This window comes from Sminthopsis crassicaudata, chromosome 1, assembly GCF_048593235.1.
Source record: "Sminthopsis crassicaudata isolate SCR6 chromosome 1, ASM4859323v1, whole genome shotgun sequence".
Classification (NCBI taxonomy): Eukaryota; Metazoa; Chordata; class Mammalia; order Dasyuromorphia; family Dasyuridae; genus Sminthopsis; species Sminthopsis crassicaudata.
This window is the reverse complement of record NC_133617.1, coordinates 55,676,664-55,693,404: the sequence shown is the minus strand read 5'-3', so window position 1 is coordinate 55,693,404 and position 16,741 is coordinate 55,676,664. Positions and strand designations below refer to the sequence as shown.

At 53.3% G+C, this 16,741-nt stretch overlaps 1 protein-coding gene across 1 annotated transcript; it reads left to right on the top strand.

Moving 5' to 3' along the window:
* Positions 1-5,316: 5,316 nt before the first annotated feature.
* On the top strand, positions 5,317-16,286 carry PLK5 (polo like kinase 5 (inactive)). The gene is given in 16 exon segments (XM_074304493.1): positions 5,317-5,424; positions 6,281-6,388; positions 7,042-7,182; positions 8,070-8,199; positions 8,490-8,577; positions 8,843-8,938; positions 9,050-9,248; positions 10,047-10,149; positions 10,152-10,178; positions 10,483-10,559; positions 12,129-12,258; positions 12,743-12,820; positions 13,110-13,266; positions 13,430-13,559; positions 13,646-13,759; positions 14,147-16,286. Coding segments are annotated over 16 exon segments (1,872 nt in total). The 3' UTR covers positions 14,333-16,286.
* The last annotated feature ends 455 nt before the right edge of the window (positions 16,287-16,741 follow it).

Sequence of the window (16,741 nt, the reverse complement as noted above, 5' to 3'; positions counted from 1 at the left end):
GGGCTCTGCAGTAGGGGACTGCTCTGGCAGGTGCGGAGCGGTGGGCACTGGGATCTCCCCCAAAGGGAGAGAAACTTCAGTCAGGGGACCACCCCCTCCCCCAGCGGCTCAGCGGGGGCGGGGAGGGGCGGGACCGAATTGCCCTTCGGAGTTCGCTCTCTCGGCGCTCCCGGAACCCAAGAGCTGGAGCTGGGAGTGGGGGGGTGGGAAAGGGGACCACAGAGGGACGTGGAGGGGCATGGGGGCAGGGTGAGGGCTCATTCTCGCCGACTGTGCCGCCTCCCAGGGGCCAGAGCCATAATAGGGGCCCCAGGCGACCTGCAACGCCAGTCTGCCGGGCCGTGAAGTGACCTTGGGTATCCCCACAGTCCCGGGAGGGAAGGGACGGGGGCGGGGCGAGGGAGGGAGCCATCATAGTTCCTCCCCTCTCCTCTCCTCCCTCTCCCCTCTCCCAATCTCATTTTTCCTTCCCCCCAACTACCACCTCCATCTTCCCCTCATCACCGCCCCCCACCCCGCCCCGGGCGTTGCTATTTCTGCTACTCCTGCTCAGGCCCGGGAAATGTGAGCGCCGGGTGCGGTGCTCCCTGGGGGGAGGAGGGAAGGAGGGAAGGAGGGAAAGAAGGAAGGAGACAAGGAAGGGTGGGGCTAAACTCGCCCCCGCTCCTCTCTTGGAGCTCTCGGGTCTGCAAGAATGGCCTCGAGGAGAACTGCTGCTTCGTTTTACAGATCGGGAAACTGAGGCCCAGAGCAGGAAGCGCAGGTTGCCTTGGGTCCGATCCAGACTGGCGCTATCGAGAGGTCCCCTTCCTCTTGGGACATTTAGCCCATCCCCAGGATGACCCGCACACCTGGTTCTACAGAGCTGAGCCCCTGACCCCCAACCAGCTACTTACTAGACCTCCCGGCCTCGGACACCTGAGTTCCCAGTCTGAATACAGGGACCGGGTAGGCCGTAGCAAGTAGGATTCCCCAACACTCCGACTCAGGGGTGTCCCTGCGGGACGGGAGCTCAGGATGCCGCTTCCAGCTGCAGACGAAGGGGTTAATGGAGGGGGAAACACTACACAGCGACCCCTGCCGGGCATGGCCCTGGTCACTGAGCTAACGGGATGTATGTGGGGTGGGGGGAGAGCAGAAGAGGAGGGGGATGAGCAGCTGCGAGAGAGCTGGGGATCGGGGCTGGAGCCACGCAGGGACGCCCCCACGCCCTGCCCTCCCCCGGGGCTGGATAAACAAGGAGATCGGATGTCACAGGCGCGTTCCAGGGCGCTGTCGTCATGGGGGTGGGGGGCAGGAGGAAGAGGCTCAGAGATTGGGGAGCCTCCGCTAGTCCTAGATCACCCGTATCATCCTTAAGCTTCTCTCTCCTACTCATGGGCCCGCACCGCGAGACCCCCGTCCTTGTCCCCGAGCTTTCTTGGACCCCTCCCTTGTTTGGAGATGGTCCCTTTCGTATTCCAAACCCCCTTTCTGTCCCTGAGCCCCCAATCCCCCCCCTGAACCCTGCCTCTCATTCTCCCACTCCTTAGGGAGGGGGATCAGCTAGGGAGGATGAGAACACAAGGAGAGAGAGTCATGAAGCAAGAAAAAGGCTTTCAAAGAAGAAAAGGTGGACAGTGAAATTGAGCAGAAACCCCTAAAAATAGGGACTGAGGAGAGACTCCACGATGAAGGAAGAGAGGGTCTGTAGTCTCCCTCTCTCAGAACAAGCCCTGGCAGGGAGTCTAGAATGCTAGAACTGGAGAGAACCTTATTACAATATTGATGGTTGAAAGTGCAAAGTGCCCTTAGGATTCAGGAACTTTAGAACAATAACAATTTACACTTATGTAACACCACCTGCCTTATTTTATATATATTTTCTCATCAGCTCCTCAAAACAATCCTGTGAGGTGGGTTCTATTATTGCCCCCCTTTTACAGATGAGAACACTGAGGCTCAGGGAAGTGATTTACCCATTGTCATGACAGAAAAGTATCAGAACAGGGTCTTCCTAATTCCATTCATTACATTACAAAATCATATCACTTTAACAAGAGACACAAAGGTCTTTATCTGATCCAGCTTTCACATTTTACATATGGGAACCCAATTGAGAGAGATAATAAGATTTATACAAGGTCATAGAATAAATAAATGCCAGAAAATGAAAACCCAGACCTCTAGTTTCCCCATTTACCGCTCCAGTGTGTTGGGGATTGCTGGTGAGAACACTGGGCATAAAAGGGTAAAAACTTTTTTTTTCTTTAATAAAAGGATTGAGGTGTGAGTTCTGACAGTACCCTTGACCCTAATCCCAGATCCTTTAGCCTCTCTTCCCTCCCCCCATCCCCCAGACTCTGTGATTCTTAGTACTCCTTTCCTTTCCTCTCTCTTCCCAATCAATCCACGCTATCAGACTGTGTTGGGAGAAACCCTGTCTATGGTCCTCAAATATTGCAGGCTATGAGCCATTAGAGGGCACTGCATACCCACTGAGATCATACTGGGAGCTAGACACTTACATAAAATTGGAAACTGGTCTTTTCTTGAAATCTTAGAACCACTTGAGAGCTGGAAAGGACAAGCCACTCAGCCCCTAATTGCTTCATGCTTTTACTTAATTTCTCTGAAAATTTTGATTCTACCATTCACTTACTTTGTAACCTTGGCCAAGTACCATCTTTAAAACGAGTGGACTGGATTAAGTGACCCCAAAGGCCTCTTTTAGCTCTAAAATGAGAATGGGCTAAGAGCAAGGTCTGTGGTCAATAGCCTATGGAATGAGGCAGGTTCGGAATGTCGGTCAATAAATATATATAAAGCATCTGCTACATACCAGGCACTGTGTTCATACAAAGACAAAAAGCTGTCCTCAAGGAGCTATGGATGAGACACACACAATTGTGGGCGTTTGGGAAGCAGTTTGGGTTAAGTTTGAGTAAATGCATGAGGCTGAATTTGAACTCAGTTCTCCTGACTCCAAGACCAGTGTACTGCTCTCTTATCTACTGCCCCACCTAGATGCCTAATACATACTGCCCCAAAGGAAGAAGACCTTGGTCAGTATCAGTTATCCCCAGTGCATTTATTGGTCCCCAATTCCCTGTGACTTTATTAGTAGTTTTAGATGTAGATTTCTTTTTACATTTAGAACTAAGGGGCCCCTTCCAGATCATCTGATACAGTGCCTTCTTGTAATAGTTAAGGAAAATTGAGTCTTAGGGAGGAGGCTTTTCTTGCTGGAGGCCATGAGTTGTAATTTTAGAGGTTGCTGAATGGCTTATGGACAGAATGCTAAAATGAGTCAAGAAGTCCCGAGTTCAAATCCTGAGTGAAACACTTACAAACTGTATTATCCTAGAAAAGTGATTTATTTAACCTTTCTGTGCCTCAGTTTCCTCATCTGCTAAATGAGAGAATTGGAATTAATGCCCTCTAAGGTCCCTTCCAGTTCTAAATCTATGATCTTCAGAATCCAGACACCAGTGCCCTTTTTGAGGACAGCAAGATGCCTATTTATCTAAATACATATGGGTCTTTCCAATGCCACCTTCTCTAGAATGAGCTTTCACTTCTAGAGAACTCTAGGGTCTATTTTCCTTACAAACAGCCCAGTGACATTTACAATGCAATTATTAGCCCCATTTGACAGATTAGGAAGCTGAGGAAAGACAAGAAATGACTTTTCTTCCTTCCTGCCATAAATAAACATGAGACCTGGGGAAGCCTTTCTGAGCAGTCTGCTGTTGCATCCCTCGCTGCCTGCCTCTAAAGCTGGCCCTCCATGCAACTTAGCTTTAATTCACTGAATGCATCTCAGTGTTGGGGAAGGAGGGGGCCTGCATATGTCTAAGTGTCATCTGGAGACTGAATGAGTAGCTACTCCCAATATCCACATCTGCCAGGAAAGGATGGACTCCCCTTAGCTAAGGGGAGCTCAGGGCTCACTGTCCTGTCTCCATCCAGGGAGAGAAGTCATTCCTCAAAGCCCTAGAATAAAGATAGAGAAAGGGACTCCCTCTACCCCAAACATTCCTACTTTAAATTTTTTTTCAATAGTATTTTATTTTTCCAAATGCATGTAAAGATAGTTTTCACGTTATATTTTTGTAAGATTTTGTGTTGCAAATTTTTCTCCTTACTTCCCCATTCCCCAAGACAGCAGGCAATCTGATATCGGTTAAATATGTGCAATTCTTTTAGATATATTTCATTATTTGTCATGTTGTGCAAGAAAAATCAACTAAAAGGGGGAAAGGCATGTGAAAGAAAAAAACTAACAAAAAGGTAAAAAAAAAAATTACTAAAGCATTTGTATTCTGATCCAAATTTTTCTCCTTCTCGCCCCCACTCCCCAAGAGAGCAAGTAATCTGATATTGGTTGAATATGTTCAGTTCTTTTAGAGGTATTTCCATATTTGTTATGTCGTGCAAGAAAAATCAGACCAAAAGGGGGGGGAGAAAGCATGAGAAAAAGAAAAAGGTGAAATATACTAAAGCGTCTGTACTCTTTGCCAGATAACTATACCCATTTCTCAGATGAGGAAAGTGGGGCCCAGCAGTTGATGGGGAGGGGGACTTACAAGCACAGATACCTACAGGGGATACATACGGACCACCCTCAGTAAGAGACGCCCGACATAACCCTGTCATATTCAGGACACACCCTCCTATGCCCAGCGAACACAGTCCATGCATGCATGCACAATCCCAGAGATGTGCTTATCTATCCACAGCGCGAGCTCCCGCGCACAGCCCAGACACATGTCGCTTTGTTCCTCCACGTCCACAGCAGCCAGCTGCAGCCACACAATATCCCCATTCGCCCATACGCGTCTGTCCAGCCCAGCAGCTGTCCCATCCACGCACAGTACAGACGGCGCCACATTTACATAGTCACTGGACACACAGCCACCCATCGGACATACGCTAACGCGCACAATTGCGCGCGCACCCCCAGATTTACCTACAGAACCTCAGACACACACAAACTCCCACACACAATCTCCCAGCATCAGCCGTGTGCGTGCTCGGCTCGCCTCCTCCTTCCCCCTCCCACGCTGCCCCCCCAGGGCTCTCACCCTCCTCCGATTCCCCCTCCCGCTTGTCTTCTCGACAGCCAATCACCGAGGGAGGGAGGCCCGGAGGCCTGGCCCCGGGGGGTATATGAAGCTTCCCGGGGACTCCCCCGGGCACCGTTACAGACTGGGAGGGAGAGGGAGAAGTAGCTGGCGAGGGAGACAAGGAAGGAGGGAGGGAGAGGCAGAGAAGGTGGGTGGGAGAGCCCAGCCGGGCCTGGATAGTGGATAGGGGGGGTCTGGGAGGGTGGGGATGGAGCTGAGAGTCCCCAGGAGGCGGGGGGCCCAGGAGCCTGTAGCTTCCTTCCTCCGGGACCCGAGCACGGGGCGCATCTACAGGCGGGGGCGACTGCTGGGCACGGTAAGGGCTGAGGGGAGGGGAGTTCTGGGGGCACCGCGGGCTTTAGAGAGGGAAGGCTGGGGGCGATGAGGCATAAATGGGGCAAAGAGGGGAGGGAGGGAGAGGCGGGTGAGAGGAAGGCGGCCAGTATGCTGAGAGGGGCTAGTGTGGGACTATTTCTAAAGACTTCCAGCTCTAAATCCTCACATTCCGGCTGGCCCACTTTCCCACTTACTTAACTCCTCTGGTTTCTCCTTCTGGGTCTGCCCTCACCCCTAGCCTGGCTGCAGATGGTGTGTGTGTGTGTGTGTGTGTGTGTGTGAGAGTGTGTGTGTGTGTGTGTTTGTGTGTGTGTGTGTGTCTGTGAGTGTGTCTGTGTCTGTGTCTGTGTGTGTCTGTGTGTGTGTGTGAGTGTGTGTGTGTTTGTGTGTGTGTGTCTGTGTGTGTGTCTGTGTGTGTGTGTCTGTGTGTGTGTGTGTGTCTGTGTCTGTGTGTGTCTGTGTGTGTGTGAGTGTGTGTGTGTTTGTCTGTGTCTGTGTGTGTCTGTGTCTGTGTGTGTGTGTGTGTGTGTGTGTGTGTGTGTGTGTGTGTAGGAGGGGTGAAACACATATAAGTGCTCAGCTGAAAGGCCCGATCCCATAACTGTCAGGGTAGGGAAGACCAGTACAGGTGTAAATGGGCAGTGGGGGGAGTGTATGGGCTGGTGCTTGTGCAAATGTGTTCGTGCGTGTGTGAACGCCCCCTTCCTCCCCTGCCTCCCCGAGTGTGCACTTGTTTGAGGATAGAGACCCGAGAGCAATTGAGGCCGGGTCCCAGAAGAGTCTGGGATGCTTGTAATGCGTTTTGTGTCCCTTGTGACTGCCCCTCTCCACCACAGGGTGCTTTTGGCAGATGCTACAAACTGACTGACATGTCGACCAATAGAGTCTTTGCCCTCAAGGTGGTGCCCCGGGGAAGACTCCGTGGGCTGGACCAGTGGGGGAAGGTAAAGCTCCCTGCCTCTTTCAGAGACTCCTAACCTCGCTCCTTCCTCCTATCCCTAGCCCTGATCCTCCATTCCTATCCATAATCCTAAATGCTTAGCTCCCTACCCCTGATCCCCCTCTTTACTGGAGATACTTCCATCCACAATATATTGATACCAGGCCCCGTTCTCCATTTTGCTGACTTCCATCACCTCTGACTTCCCATGTTCCCATCATTGATCCCCTCCATTTCTCACTCCCTGTTCCCATTGCTGCTCTCTCCTATTCCTGATCCCCCATCCCCATTACTAATCTGCATTTCTGACGTTCCCCATCATTGCCTTTCCTCCTCATCACTCTCCCTAATCACCGACACATTCACCCCATCACTAATCTCCTTCATCTGATTTGCCCTTCTTTAATTCCTCCATCTGTTCTTCATGGATCCACCTCCATCTTACTTCTTTTCCCACTCCCAATTTCTCTTCATCTTCATCACTGAATCTCCCCATCCATGAATCTCCCAGCGCCAGCATCATCCTAGATCTACACTGCTATCCCTGATTCCTCTCTTTCCACCCCCAACACCCGAAGCTTCCCTGCTCCTGACCCCCGGGCTCCCAGACTCCTTCGTTCCTCCTCCAGTCATCGTGCTTCCCTTTGTATCCTGCAGAGAGGACCCCCTTCTCGCCGGCAGGTGGAACGGGAGATCGAGCTCCACAGCCAGCTCAGGCACCGGAACGTGGTTGGCTTCCACGGGCACTTTGCTGACCAGGACAATGTCTATTTGGTGCTAGAGTACTGCAGCCGCAAGGTGAGGGCCTCCTCACCCCTGACCTCCCAGGCTATGTCGTGTCCAACTCATCTCCCTCTCTGACCCTGCCTCCTGGTCACTGATAGCTGTCATTAGTCTTCCATCTCTCCGTCCTCTTCCCCAACATTAATCTCTCCCATCTCTGATCTCCCAATTCCTTTCTGCTGAAGAAGCTAGATGGTACAGTGGTAGAGCACTGGGCATAGAACCAGGAAGACCTGGCATCCAATCCAGACTCAGATGCTTATTAGCTGGGCCAGTCACCTAATCTCAGTCGGTTTCAGTTTCTTTAACTGGAAAATGGGGATGGTAACAGCATCTCCCTGCAGGGTTGTGAAGATCAAATGAGCAAAGTTATAAAGTGCTTAAGCGTTAGCCTGATGCACAGTAGGTATTTTATAAATGCTTATTCCCTTCCTGCCTCTTCACCTCCAGCAGTGGTCCTCCCTAATGACCAAACCAGGGTGAGCCTCCCCAAGGCAAAAAGTCAGATGTGGGTGCCCCTGCAGCTCAGCCACTGGTTCCCTGTGTGACTTGAGAAAGCTTTTTTTCCCCCTGAGTTTGTTCCCCCACCTATAGAACAGCAATAATACCCTCTGTCCCTGGACTGTTGTGAGAAAAGAGTGGATAGAAAGGGCCTTTGGCTGGGGTGATGGAGTAAGTAGGAAGGCTCAGAAGAGTACCCCACCATACCCAGCTCTTCCTTTCTTCTTCTTTCTTTCCTTTTTTCCTCTCTCCCTCCCCCATTTCTTTCTTTTGTTCTTCCTTCTTTTCCTTCCTTGCTTCCTTTTTTCTTTGTTCTTCCCTCCTTCCTTCTTGCCTTCTCTCCCTCTTTCCTTTCTTCCTTCCTTCTTTTCTTTCTTTGTTTCTTCCTTCTTTCTTTCCAGTCCTTGGCCCATGTCCTGAAGGCCCGGAAGACGCTGACTGAGCCTGAGGTCCGCTACTACCTTCGGGGCATCGCAGCTGGCCTGCGATACCTCCACCAGCAGGGCATCATCCACAGAGACCTCAAGCTCAGTACGTGGAGGCAAAGGGGCAGGGATAGGGATGGCTGAGGTAGAGGAAGGGAGAGGGGGATGGGAGGAGAAACCAGGGGGATTGCAGAAAGTCCCTGGGAGGCAGGAGACCACAGCAGAACCTCCAGGTACATTCTGGGCCACTTGTGCCTCCCCACCCTCAACCCATCAGACACTCTGCCATTCACCCTACATGTGTTCACATGCCCCCGCTATCACCTGGCGCACACACAGGTACCATCATATAAACACACACCATCACACACCTCCCGCGATCCCTTCCTTCTGCAGGCAACTTCTTCATTACCAAGAACATGGAGGTGAAGATTGGTGACTTGGGGCTGGCGACAAAAGTGGGGTCTGGGGGGCGCTGCCACGGGTAAGTGTGTGTGATGGTGTGTCCATGCGGTTTGTGTGCTGGGGGAATTGCACGTATGGGCTTGTGTGTGGGCTGCCACTGTGGCTTTGGGTGGGACTGTTTCCTTGTGCCTGTGCACTAATGCATGTGTACCCGGGAACATGTGCCAGGGTGTGTGTGTGTGTGTGTGTGTGTGTGTGTGTGTATGCGCACATGTGGAGATTACTCTCTGTGCGTGCACTTTGGTCTGGGCTGGGGCTCTCACTACCTCTGCCTTTCTCTTCAGGGGGCTCTGCGGGACACCCAACTACCTGGCCCCAGAAGTTGTCTCCCGCAAGGGTCACTCCGTCCAGTCGGACATCTGGGCTCTTGGCTGTATCATGTGAGTACGGAACAGTGGGGGCGGGCCTAGTGTCTGCACGAGTGTAGGTGTGCACAGGGCTGGGGGCAGGTCCCCGTGGTCCCGTCCCATCAGACCCTCTTCCCCACCCAGGTACACGGCGCTGACGGGCTCCCCTCCCTTCAAGGCTAGCCCGCTGCCTGAAATGTATCAGAACATCCGCGACGCCCGCTACCCTGTGCCCACTCACCTGTCGCCCAACGCTCGGAGACTTATTGCCCGCTTGCTGGCCCCCAACCCCGCGGACCGGCCCAGCCTCGACCAGGTCCTGGAAGATGACTTCTTCACTCAGGTCTGGACCCCATCACACCCGGCCTGGACTAACCCGCAGTGTGGGCTCAACCCTTCCCGGGAGGGACCCCCAACCCTTTCTCTCCCCTTTGGGGTGGCAGCATGATGCAGTATCAACCAGTCATTTATCAAGTGGGCCAGGAGCAAAAGAAGAAGGACCAGAATCAGAATCAAGGGAGCCCCAAGTTCAAATTCTGCTTCTGATTGATTATGGTTGAGTCACATCCTTTGAGCCTCAGTTTCCTCATCTGTAAAATGGGAATATTAATAATTGTGCAGGGCTGTGATAGTGGTCAGTACAAAGAGACTGTATAAATGGCAGCTGTTATTCTGGTTATTTTTATTGCTATTTCTCTGGGTCTGGAGGAAAGGGAAGAGAGAGATAACAGTGCAAATTTTACAGAGGAGGAAATGGAAGGGAAGTCACTCTGGCCAGTCACCAGGCTAGTTAATGGTTTCCTAGGATTAGAGCTGGAAGGGACTTAGAGACTGTTGACTGGAATCCCTTTATTTCACAGATGAGGAGACTGAGGTTCAGAGAAGAAGGGCCATAGCTTCACAGATCTCGAGCTAGAAAGGCTCAAAAAAGACTTCTAGTTTACAGATGAGTGAAGAGAGGTCCAGGGAGGGGGAGTGACCCCTTGCATAGGTTTCTCCTCCGTAGGAAGGCAGGAGTTGAACTCAGCTTCTGCCGCCTGCAGGACCAGGGCTGTCTCCCCGGGGCCACCTCCTGCTCCTTCAGGGCTTTCCCCACACTGTCACTGCTCTGAGGAGCTCCTCTTCCTCCTTTCCCCTTCAGGGCTTCACCCCAGACCAGCTGCCTCCGCGCTCTTGCCACACGGCGCCCATTTTCACCATCCCCCAGCCCTTGGACAAGCTCTTTCAGAAGGCTACCCAGCTGTTCCTGCCGTGGCCCAGCGCCGGACCCCACGTGAGTTGTGGAGGAATGGAGGAGGCAGGAGCCCACACTGGCAAGGCCAGTCTCTATGCCAGGGGTGGGAACGTCCCAGGCGGAGAAGGCCCAGGAATCACTGCCTAAGGGGAGCGGCGAAGGTGAGCTCAAAGCTAGCGAAGCCGCCTCCCATCGCTGGCCTTCTGTGAGCTGATAATTTTGTGTGGCTCCCAATGATGTTATCAATACCCAAATGGCCCTTGGCAGAGAAACAGCTCCTTGGAGCAAGCTGGAACCCCACCCCCCAGGCTCACCTCTTCTCTCCCCCTGCCTTGCTTTCCAGGATCATTTATCCCAAAGATGCCAACAGCCCCAGCCCCAGAGGATCTCCAAAAGACTCCCAGGGAGGCAGGCCATGAGGTGAGAGACCCAGGAGTCCTGGAAGGAAAGGCACTGGGGAGAGGGCTGGGGCAGTGTCGGTCACAGAGGGTCCAAGGGGGCTCCTGTCCCCATCTTTTCTTCTGACTCTTTCCATTAATAGTCTGCTGGTTTCTCAGTTGCAAGATGAGGGGGTAAATGATGACCCCTAAGTTTCCTTCCTGCCCTAAGAGTCTCTGCTCCCTCCAACAGTCTTATGTTCTAAGATATCTTTCACCTCTGACCTCCTGGGTTTTAAGGGCCCTCCCAGCTCTGACCTCCTGGGTTCTAAGGGCCCTCCCAGCTCTGACACCCTGAGTTCTAAGGGCCCTCCCAGCTCTGACCTCCTGGGTTCTAAGGGCCCTCCCAGCTCTGACCTCCTGGGTTCTAAGGGCCCTCCCAGCTCTGACCTCCTGGGTTCTAAGGGCCCTCCCAGCTCTGCCCTCCTGGGTTCTAAGGGCCCTCCCAGCCCTGACCTCCTGGGTTCTAAGGGCCCTCCCAGCTCTGACCTCCTGGGTTCTAAGGGCCCTCCCAGCTCTGCCCTCCTGGGTTCTAAGGGCCCTCCCAGCCCTGACCTCCTGGGTTCTAAGGGCCCTCCCAGCTCTGACCTCCTGGGTTCTAAGGGCCCTCACAGCTCTGACCTCCTGGGTTCTAAGGGCCCTCCCAGCTCTGACCTCCTGGATTCTAAGGGCCCTCCCAGTCCTGACCTCCTGGGTTCTAAGGGCCCTCCCAGCTCTGACCTCCCGGGTTCTAAGGGCCCTCCCAGCTCTGACCTCCTGGGTTCTAAGGGCCCTCCCAGCTCTGACCTCCCGGGTTCTAAGGGCCCTCCCAGCTCTGACCTCCCGGGTTCTAAGGGCCCTCCCGGCTCTGACCTCCTGGGTTCTAAGGGCCCTCCCAGCTCTGACCTCCTGGGTTCTAAGGGCCCTCCCAGCTCTGACCTCCTGGGTTCTAAGGGCCTTCCCGGCTCTGACCTCCTGGGTTCTAAGGGCCCCCCCAGCTCTGACATTTAGTGTCCTAAGGTCCTCACATTCCATGTAAGAGTCCATCACTATCTAGGGTGGTGGAGGAGAAGAGAGTTTGGGGCAGGCTTTCAAAGGCTGTAGGACTGGAGCTGCCCCTCAAAGGCCTGGATGGGGCTCCACCAAGAGCCCAGACCTAGGTGCTAGGAGACCTAGTTCTTCCTCTGTTATCATTTGATATCTGACCAAGGATCAGCAACTATCTCCTCAAAGATCAGTTTTCTCAGGGTAATAACCCTCGGACTCTTCCCCATAGACTTGCCCTGAGGAAAGAATCTTGTAAATTATAAACTGGCCTTAAGCAGCTGGGTGGCCGGTGAATAAAGTGCTGAGATTGCGGTCAGGAAGGCTAAGTTTAAACCCAACCCCAGACACTTACTGTGTGACCCTGGATTAGTCACTTACCTGTCTGCCTCAGTTTCCAAACTATAAACTGGGGATAACAACATCCTCCTCCTCTCAGGGTTGTTGATCAATGAGATAATTGTGAGGCACTTAACACAGTGCCTGGCACACAGTGGGCGTTATTGTTGCCTTCCTCTTTGTTATTTAGGGTCTTTCTCACCCACCCCACAAGGCTGAAGCCCCTGAGGAAGAAGCTCATCCCCAAGTACCCTACCTGGAGACCCCTATCCACGTACTCCTCCGGAGGAGCCTTAGGGGTCACCCTCCGGGCACAGAAGGCAAGCTGGCACCTCCTCCCCTCTCAAGTTCCTCCTGCCTGAGCAGGGGAAAGCGGAAGAGATAGCCTTCTGCAGAAGCACAGAGGGTCGGGGAGGGACATGTGGCTTATGGGAGAAAGGAGCCCTTGGTACTGATACTGGTTCTGCCACGGGCTTGGCTCAGGACTCTGGGCTCCTCTCATGTGGAAGGACTCAGTTTTTCCATCTATAGAATTACCTGGAGCTCCGCTTCCCTCCAGCTCTAACCCAGTTCTGTGACTGGCTGGGGCCAGCCGGACTGTGCCTCCGTGGTTGGCTGGAGCAGCTGGCAGTGAGCAAAATCTTGGGTGCTTCTGGGTTCCAATCTCCATGAGGCTGCTAAGTTGGCTCAGCCTCTCATAAATAAAAGATGGTTTCTGATCTGACAAGAACTCTCTCTGCAAAGTTCTCCCTAGCATACTTCTAGCGACAGGGAGCTCATTATCTATCTTTGTTACTTCTCCAGAGTCCCTGGGGACCCCAGGTGATGGGGTGGAGGTGGCCACCAGGCTCCTGCAGAATTGCCTGGACCTGATGCCAGCAGGTAAGCCTGGCAACCCCCCGTCTCACCCCCCTTTTTAGAGATGAAGTGTCTGGATTCAGGCTCTGCAGCTGATGCTCCGTGTGACCTGCGTGAGAGGCGGGGTCTCTCTTCTCCCCCCTCCCCCCGCCCCCTGGGATGAGGGAGCTGAGGGAGATGATTTCCTGCTTAGCCCTAGACTCTCCTGCCTCCCTCTTCCTGTCTCTGCAAAAGCTCTGGCTGTGATGCTCCAGCTCCCAGGACGCTGCCGGATGCGAGAACCTCTTGCTCACTTTGTCCTCCCTGTGTTCAGGGCAGCAGGATCTGCCGGGGCAGCGGCAGCCAGTACTCTGGGCCACCAAGTGGGTGGACTATTCTAACAAGTACGGCTTCGGCTACGAACTTTCCGACGGCAGCACCGGGGTCCTCCTCCGGGATGGCACCCACATCGCTCTCCAGCCGGCCTTGGGGTGAGTACTTGTTCCAGTGGGATCCCCTGAGCTGAGGTCCCCGGCCCCCATTCGTGGGTGAGTCTCCAGCTCCTCCATCTGCTGTCCCCTTCCCCGGGTCCTTGTACCCCGAGACTTCCCCCCACTCATCCGCGTGACATCGACTTCTGGACCCCTCCCTCAGGTGCATAAGCTACTCTCCGGTTCAGAGTGAGGTGGTGACCTTTACCTGGAGGGAGATTCCCGACTCCCTGGCCACCAAAGTGGCCGTGCTGCAGCTCTTCACCCGCTACATGCAGCGCTGGCTGTTGGAGGTGAGGCCAGGGCTGGCGGGCACAGGTGGGCTCTGGTGCCCTCCCTGCTCTCCGGCCCTTGTCTCCTTACCCTTGCCCCCCCACAGGGTGGGAGTCTCCCTATGCAGCCCAGTCTCAATCCTGGTCCAGGCTTCTCCCTGCTTCACTTCCTCAAGTCGGACCAGGCCCTGCTCCTGCTCTTCAGCGATCAGACTATGCAGGTAGGGAGTGGAGAAGGGAGGCGATGGAGGGTTCCAGGTAGCATGGAAGGGGCTGGGATGCTCTCTGCTGCCCCAGCCACAGTTGCCCTCTGGCTCTGGGAAGGGGCTTCTAGACTTGGGTCCTCAAGGTCACAAAAACCACTAGGATGTGGTGGGGAGTGGTAGAAGGCCCCCTGGGCAAGGAGCCAGAGGTGATAACCAGGTTCCTTGTCTCCTGCCCAGTGAGAGGGAGCCTCTGGGGCAATTTAGGGGGTCCTCGCTGCAGCATGGAATGGAGGGAGAGGTGAGCAGGGCTCCCGCCTCCATCTCGGGCATCAGCCTCGGGCACCAATTTCTAGGGCAGGAAATGGATGGGGAGGGTTAGATTTTATTGCTCTTCCTGGACAGGTCAACTTCTACCATGACCATACCAAGCTGCTCCTGAACTGGGCCGGAGAAGAACCCCTGCTAACCTACATCGACCAGGAGCGGCGAGCCACCTCGCACTCACTGGGCATCCTGCAGTGCCACGGCTGCAGCGAGCCCCTGCGTCAGCGCCTCTACTACACCCTGCACCTGCTCCAGACCCTCTAGCACCCTTTCCCTGACCCTCCAGGATGCTAAGGGGAGGAGGCAGGGATCTGCGGGGCAGCTGTCTACACCCCAGTGATGAGAAGAAGTCAGAAAGGCTACGGAGGAAAAACTGCAAGTAGGGAAGATCCGGTGACCCATGACTAAGGGGGCAATGAGCACAGGAGGTACAGAGGGGCATTAGCAGGTGCAGTTGGGATGAGGGATCCGGGGAGAAATGGAAAATAGGAGAGGGACCTTGGACGGTGAAAAGGAAGATGAAAGCAGAAAGCTTGGGGTGTGACAGGTGTAAGGAGAACTCTTAGAGAAGTTTAGAGTCAAGAACACAGGACTAGAACCCAGGCCCCTCAATCACTCCGGGCTGCCCAGCCTCCAGGAAAACCCGCCGTTACTGAGGCTGGTGTGAGACGACAGCCAAAAATGAGGGCAGAAGCAAAGGCAAGTAGAGCAAGGAGAGCTGCCTTTGGCCACCACTGACCCACTGAGGTCCAGCTGGTATCAGCCCGGTACCAAGATTAAACCCCCAAACCAAATGAAATTTAAAAGGCAGAAGTGTAAAGCTCTGCTCTTGGGTTCAAAAAATTAACTATACAAGAATAAGATGGGGGAGATGCAGCCAGAAAGATCATGTGAAAAGGATCTGGGGGGTTGCAATATAGACATTGCAGCCCCCAAAGCTTGACAGTTTGGGGCTGTCCAAGAGAGAAAGGGCGTTGAGAAGGAAGCAGGCAGGAGACCTTGGTCAGGTATCTAGGAGACAGTGTTCAGATTTAGGAAGGACATTGGTAAGTGAGAGCTCATCCAAAGGATGGACAGCAGTGAAAGGCCTGAAAATTATGTCGTATCAGATCAGCTGAAGGAATCTGGGGATGTTAGAGAAGAAAAGAGTTGGACGGTGGACGATGAGAGACATGACAGTTATTTGGGGTTTCCCCCCAAAATATCTGAAGGGTTGGCATGTGGAGCAGGGGCTATTTCCCTTGTTTCAGAATTGTTCTGCCTGCCCTTGGAGGGCAGACCTAAGAGCATTAATGGAAGTTTTGGGAAGGAAATTTAGGAGGAATCTGTCCGATGGATTGCTCTGGAGATCAGGGGGTGCCTTCTTGTTGGGGATATTGTCACAGATTCCTATCACAGGAAGGGATCCTCCAAAGTTTCCTGCAACTCTGTGATCTTATGGCTGATTAAATACTCCATGTGGGAGAGGGGATGATGGGCCCTGCTCCTGTTGGATTTGGCCTGGGGCAGGCAGGCACAGGCCATGAGGGCCAGGTGGGAGCTGCAATGGCTCATGGAGCTGGACTGAGTGTCTCCTAAATGATCTTTTTCATTAAAGAAAAAAGCTGGGATCGGGTCCTGTTATCTGTTTGGGAGGATGGGACAAGATGGCAAAGGGCACTTACCGCCTGCCAGGGAGGCCAGGCTTCCTCCCCCACAAACCTGATGTTCTCACACTACTCACCCCAGGGACAGAGACAAGAAAGAGTTGTGGGGATCTCTTTGAACCCGGGGGTCTATTATATTTGGACTTCAATGATCAGAGTTCAAAGGAGCCCAGAGCCTGGCAAGATCACTCCAGTCTTTGTGATCAGCCCAATCTCGTCAAGGTTTAGTGTTTGGTAGCCCGGGCAGGAAGGCAGGGGAAAGAGAAATGGATTTGGAGTTTAAAGATGGCTCTTTGCAGCTGCCTATTTATGTGACTTTAGGAAAGCCCCTTTCCGTCCGTGAACCTCAGTTTCCCTACCTGTGGCTCCAAATTCCTTTCCAGCCCTAAGATCCTAAGAGAAGAGGAATATATGGGTGGGAGAAGAAAAAAATAAACAATAGGAAATTCCACTTGGCAGCCCAACCTGTACATAACCCTCCTCAGTTTTTCCCCACAGAAATTGGAGCTGGCCAAGGAGCAAGACCAATAGTTGAGGGAATATTGTGGAGGGCAGGGGATGTGAAATATTAATGAGACCACGCTGGATTTTTCAAAGACTCATTCCATGAGAAGGGGAGTCAGGGCCAAACCAGGGCTTCTGAGCTCAGCCTCCGAGCTCTGCAGGGATTTCTCCAAAGGTTTTCTTTCCCCCGCCCTGGTCCTGTCTGCGCCAAGTCAGGGCTTTTAATATCTGTCTGGGATGGAAATAGCCCAACAGTCAGGGCCTGAATTCCTGACTTAGCTGGGCAGCCCCGAGCTGTCTGAGACGTAGACAAGGGTAGGGTAGGGCTGGTCTCAAAGGTGACCCATTTGGGTCAAGAGCTGGTCAGATAGCAAAGAGCCTGCGAAAAAGGCATGTGTGAGTTGTCCACTTGTGTGTGTAAACATCCTGGGATGGTTCTAGATTCCAGAGGTGCTTTTCCTCTTGTGTTTGTAAACCTCTTGGATGGTTCTAGATTCTAGAGCTATTTTTCCTCTTCTGCTTG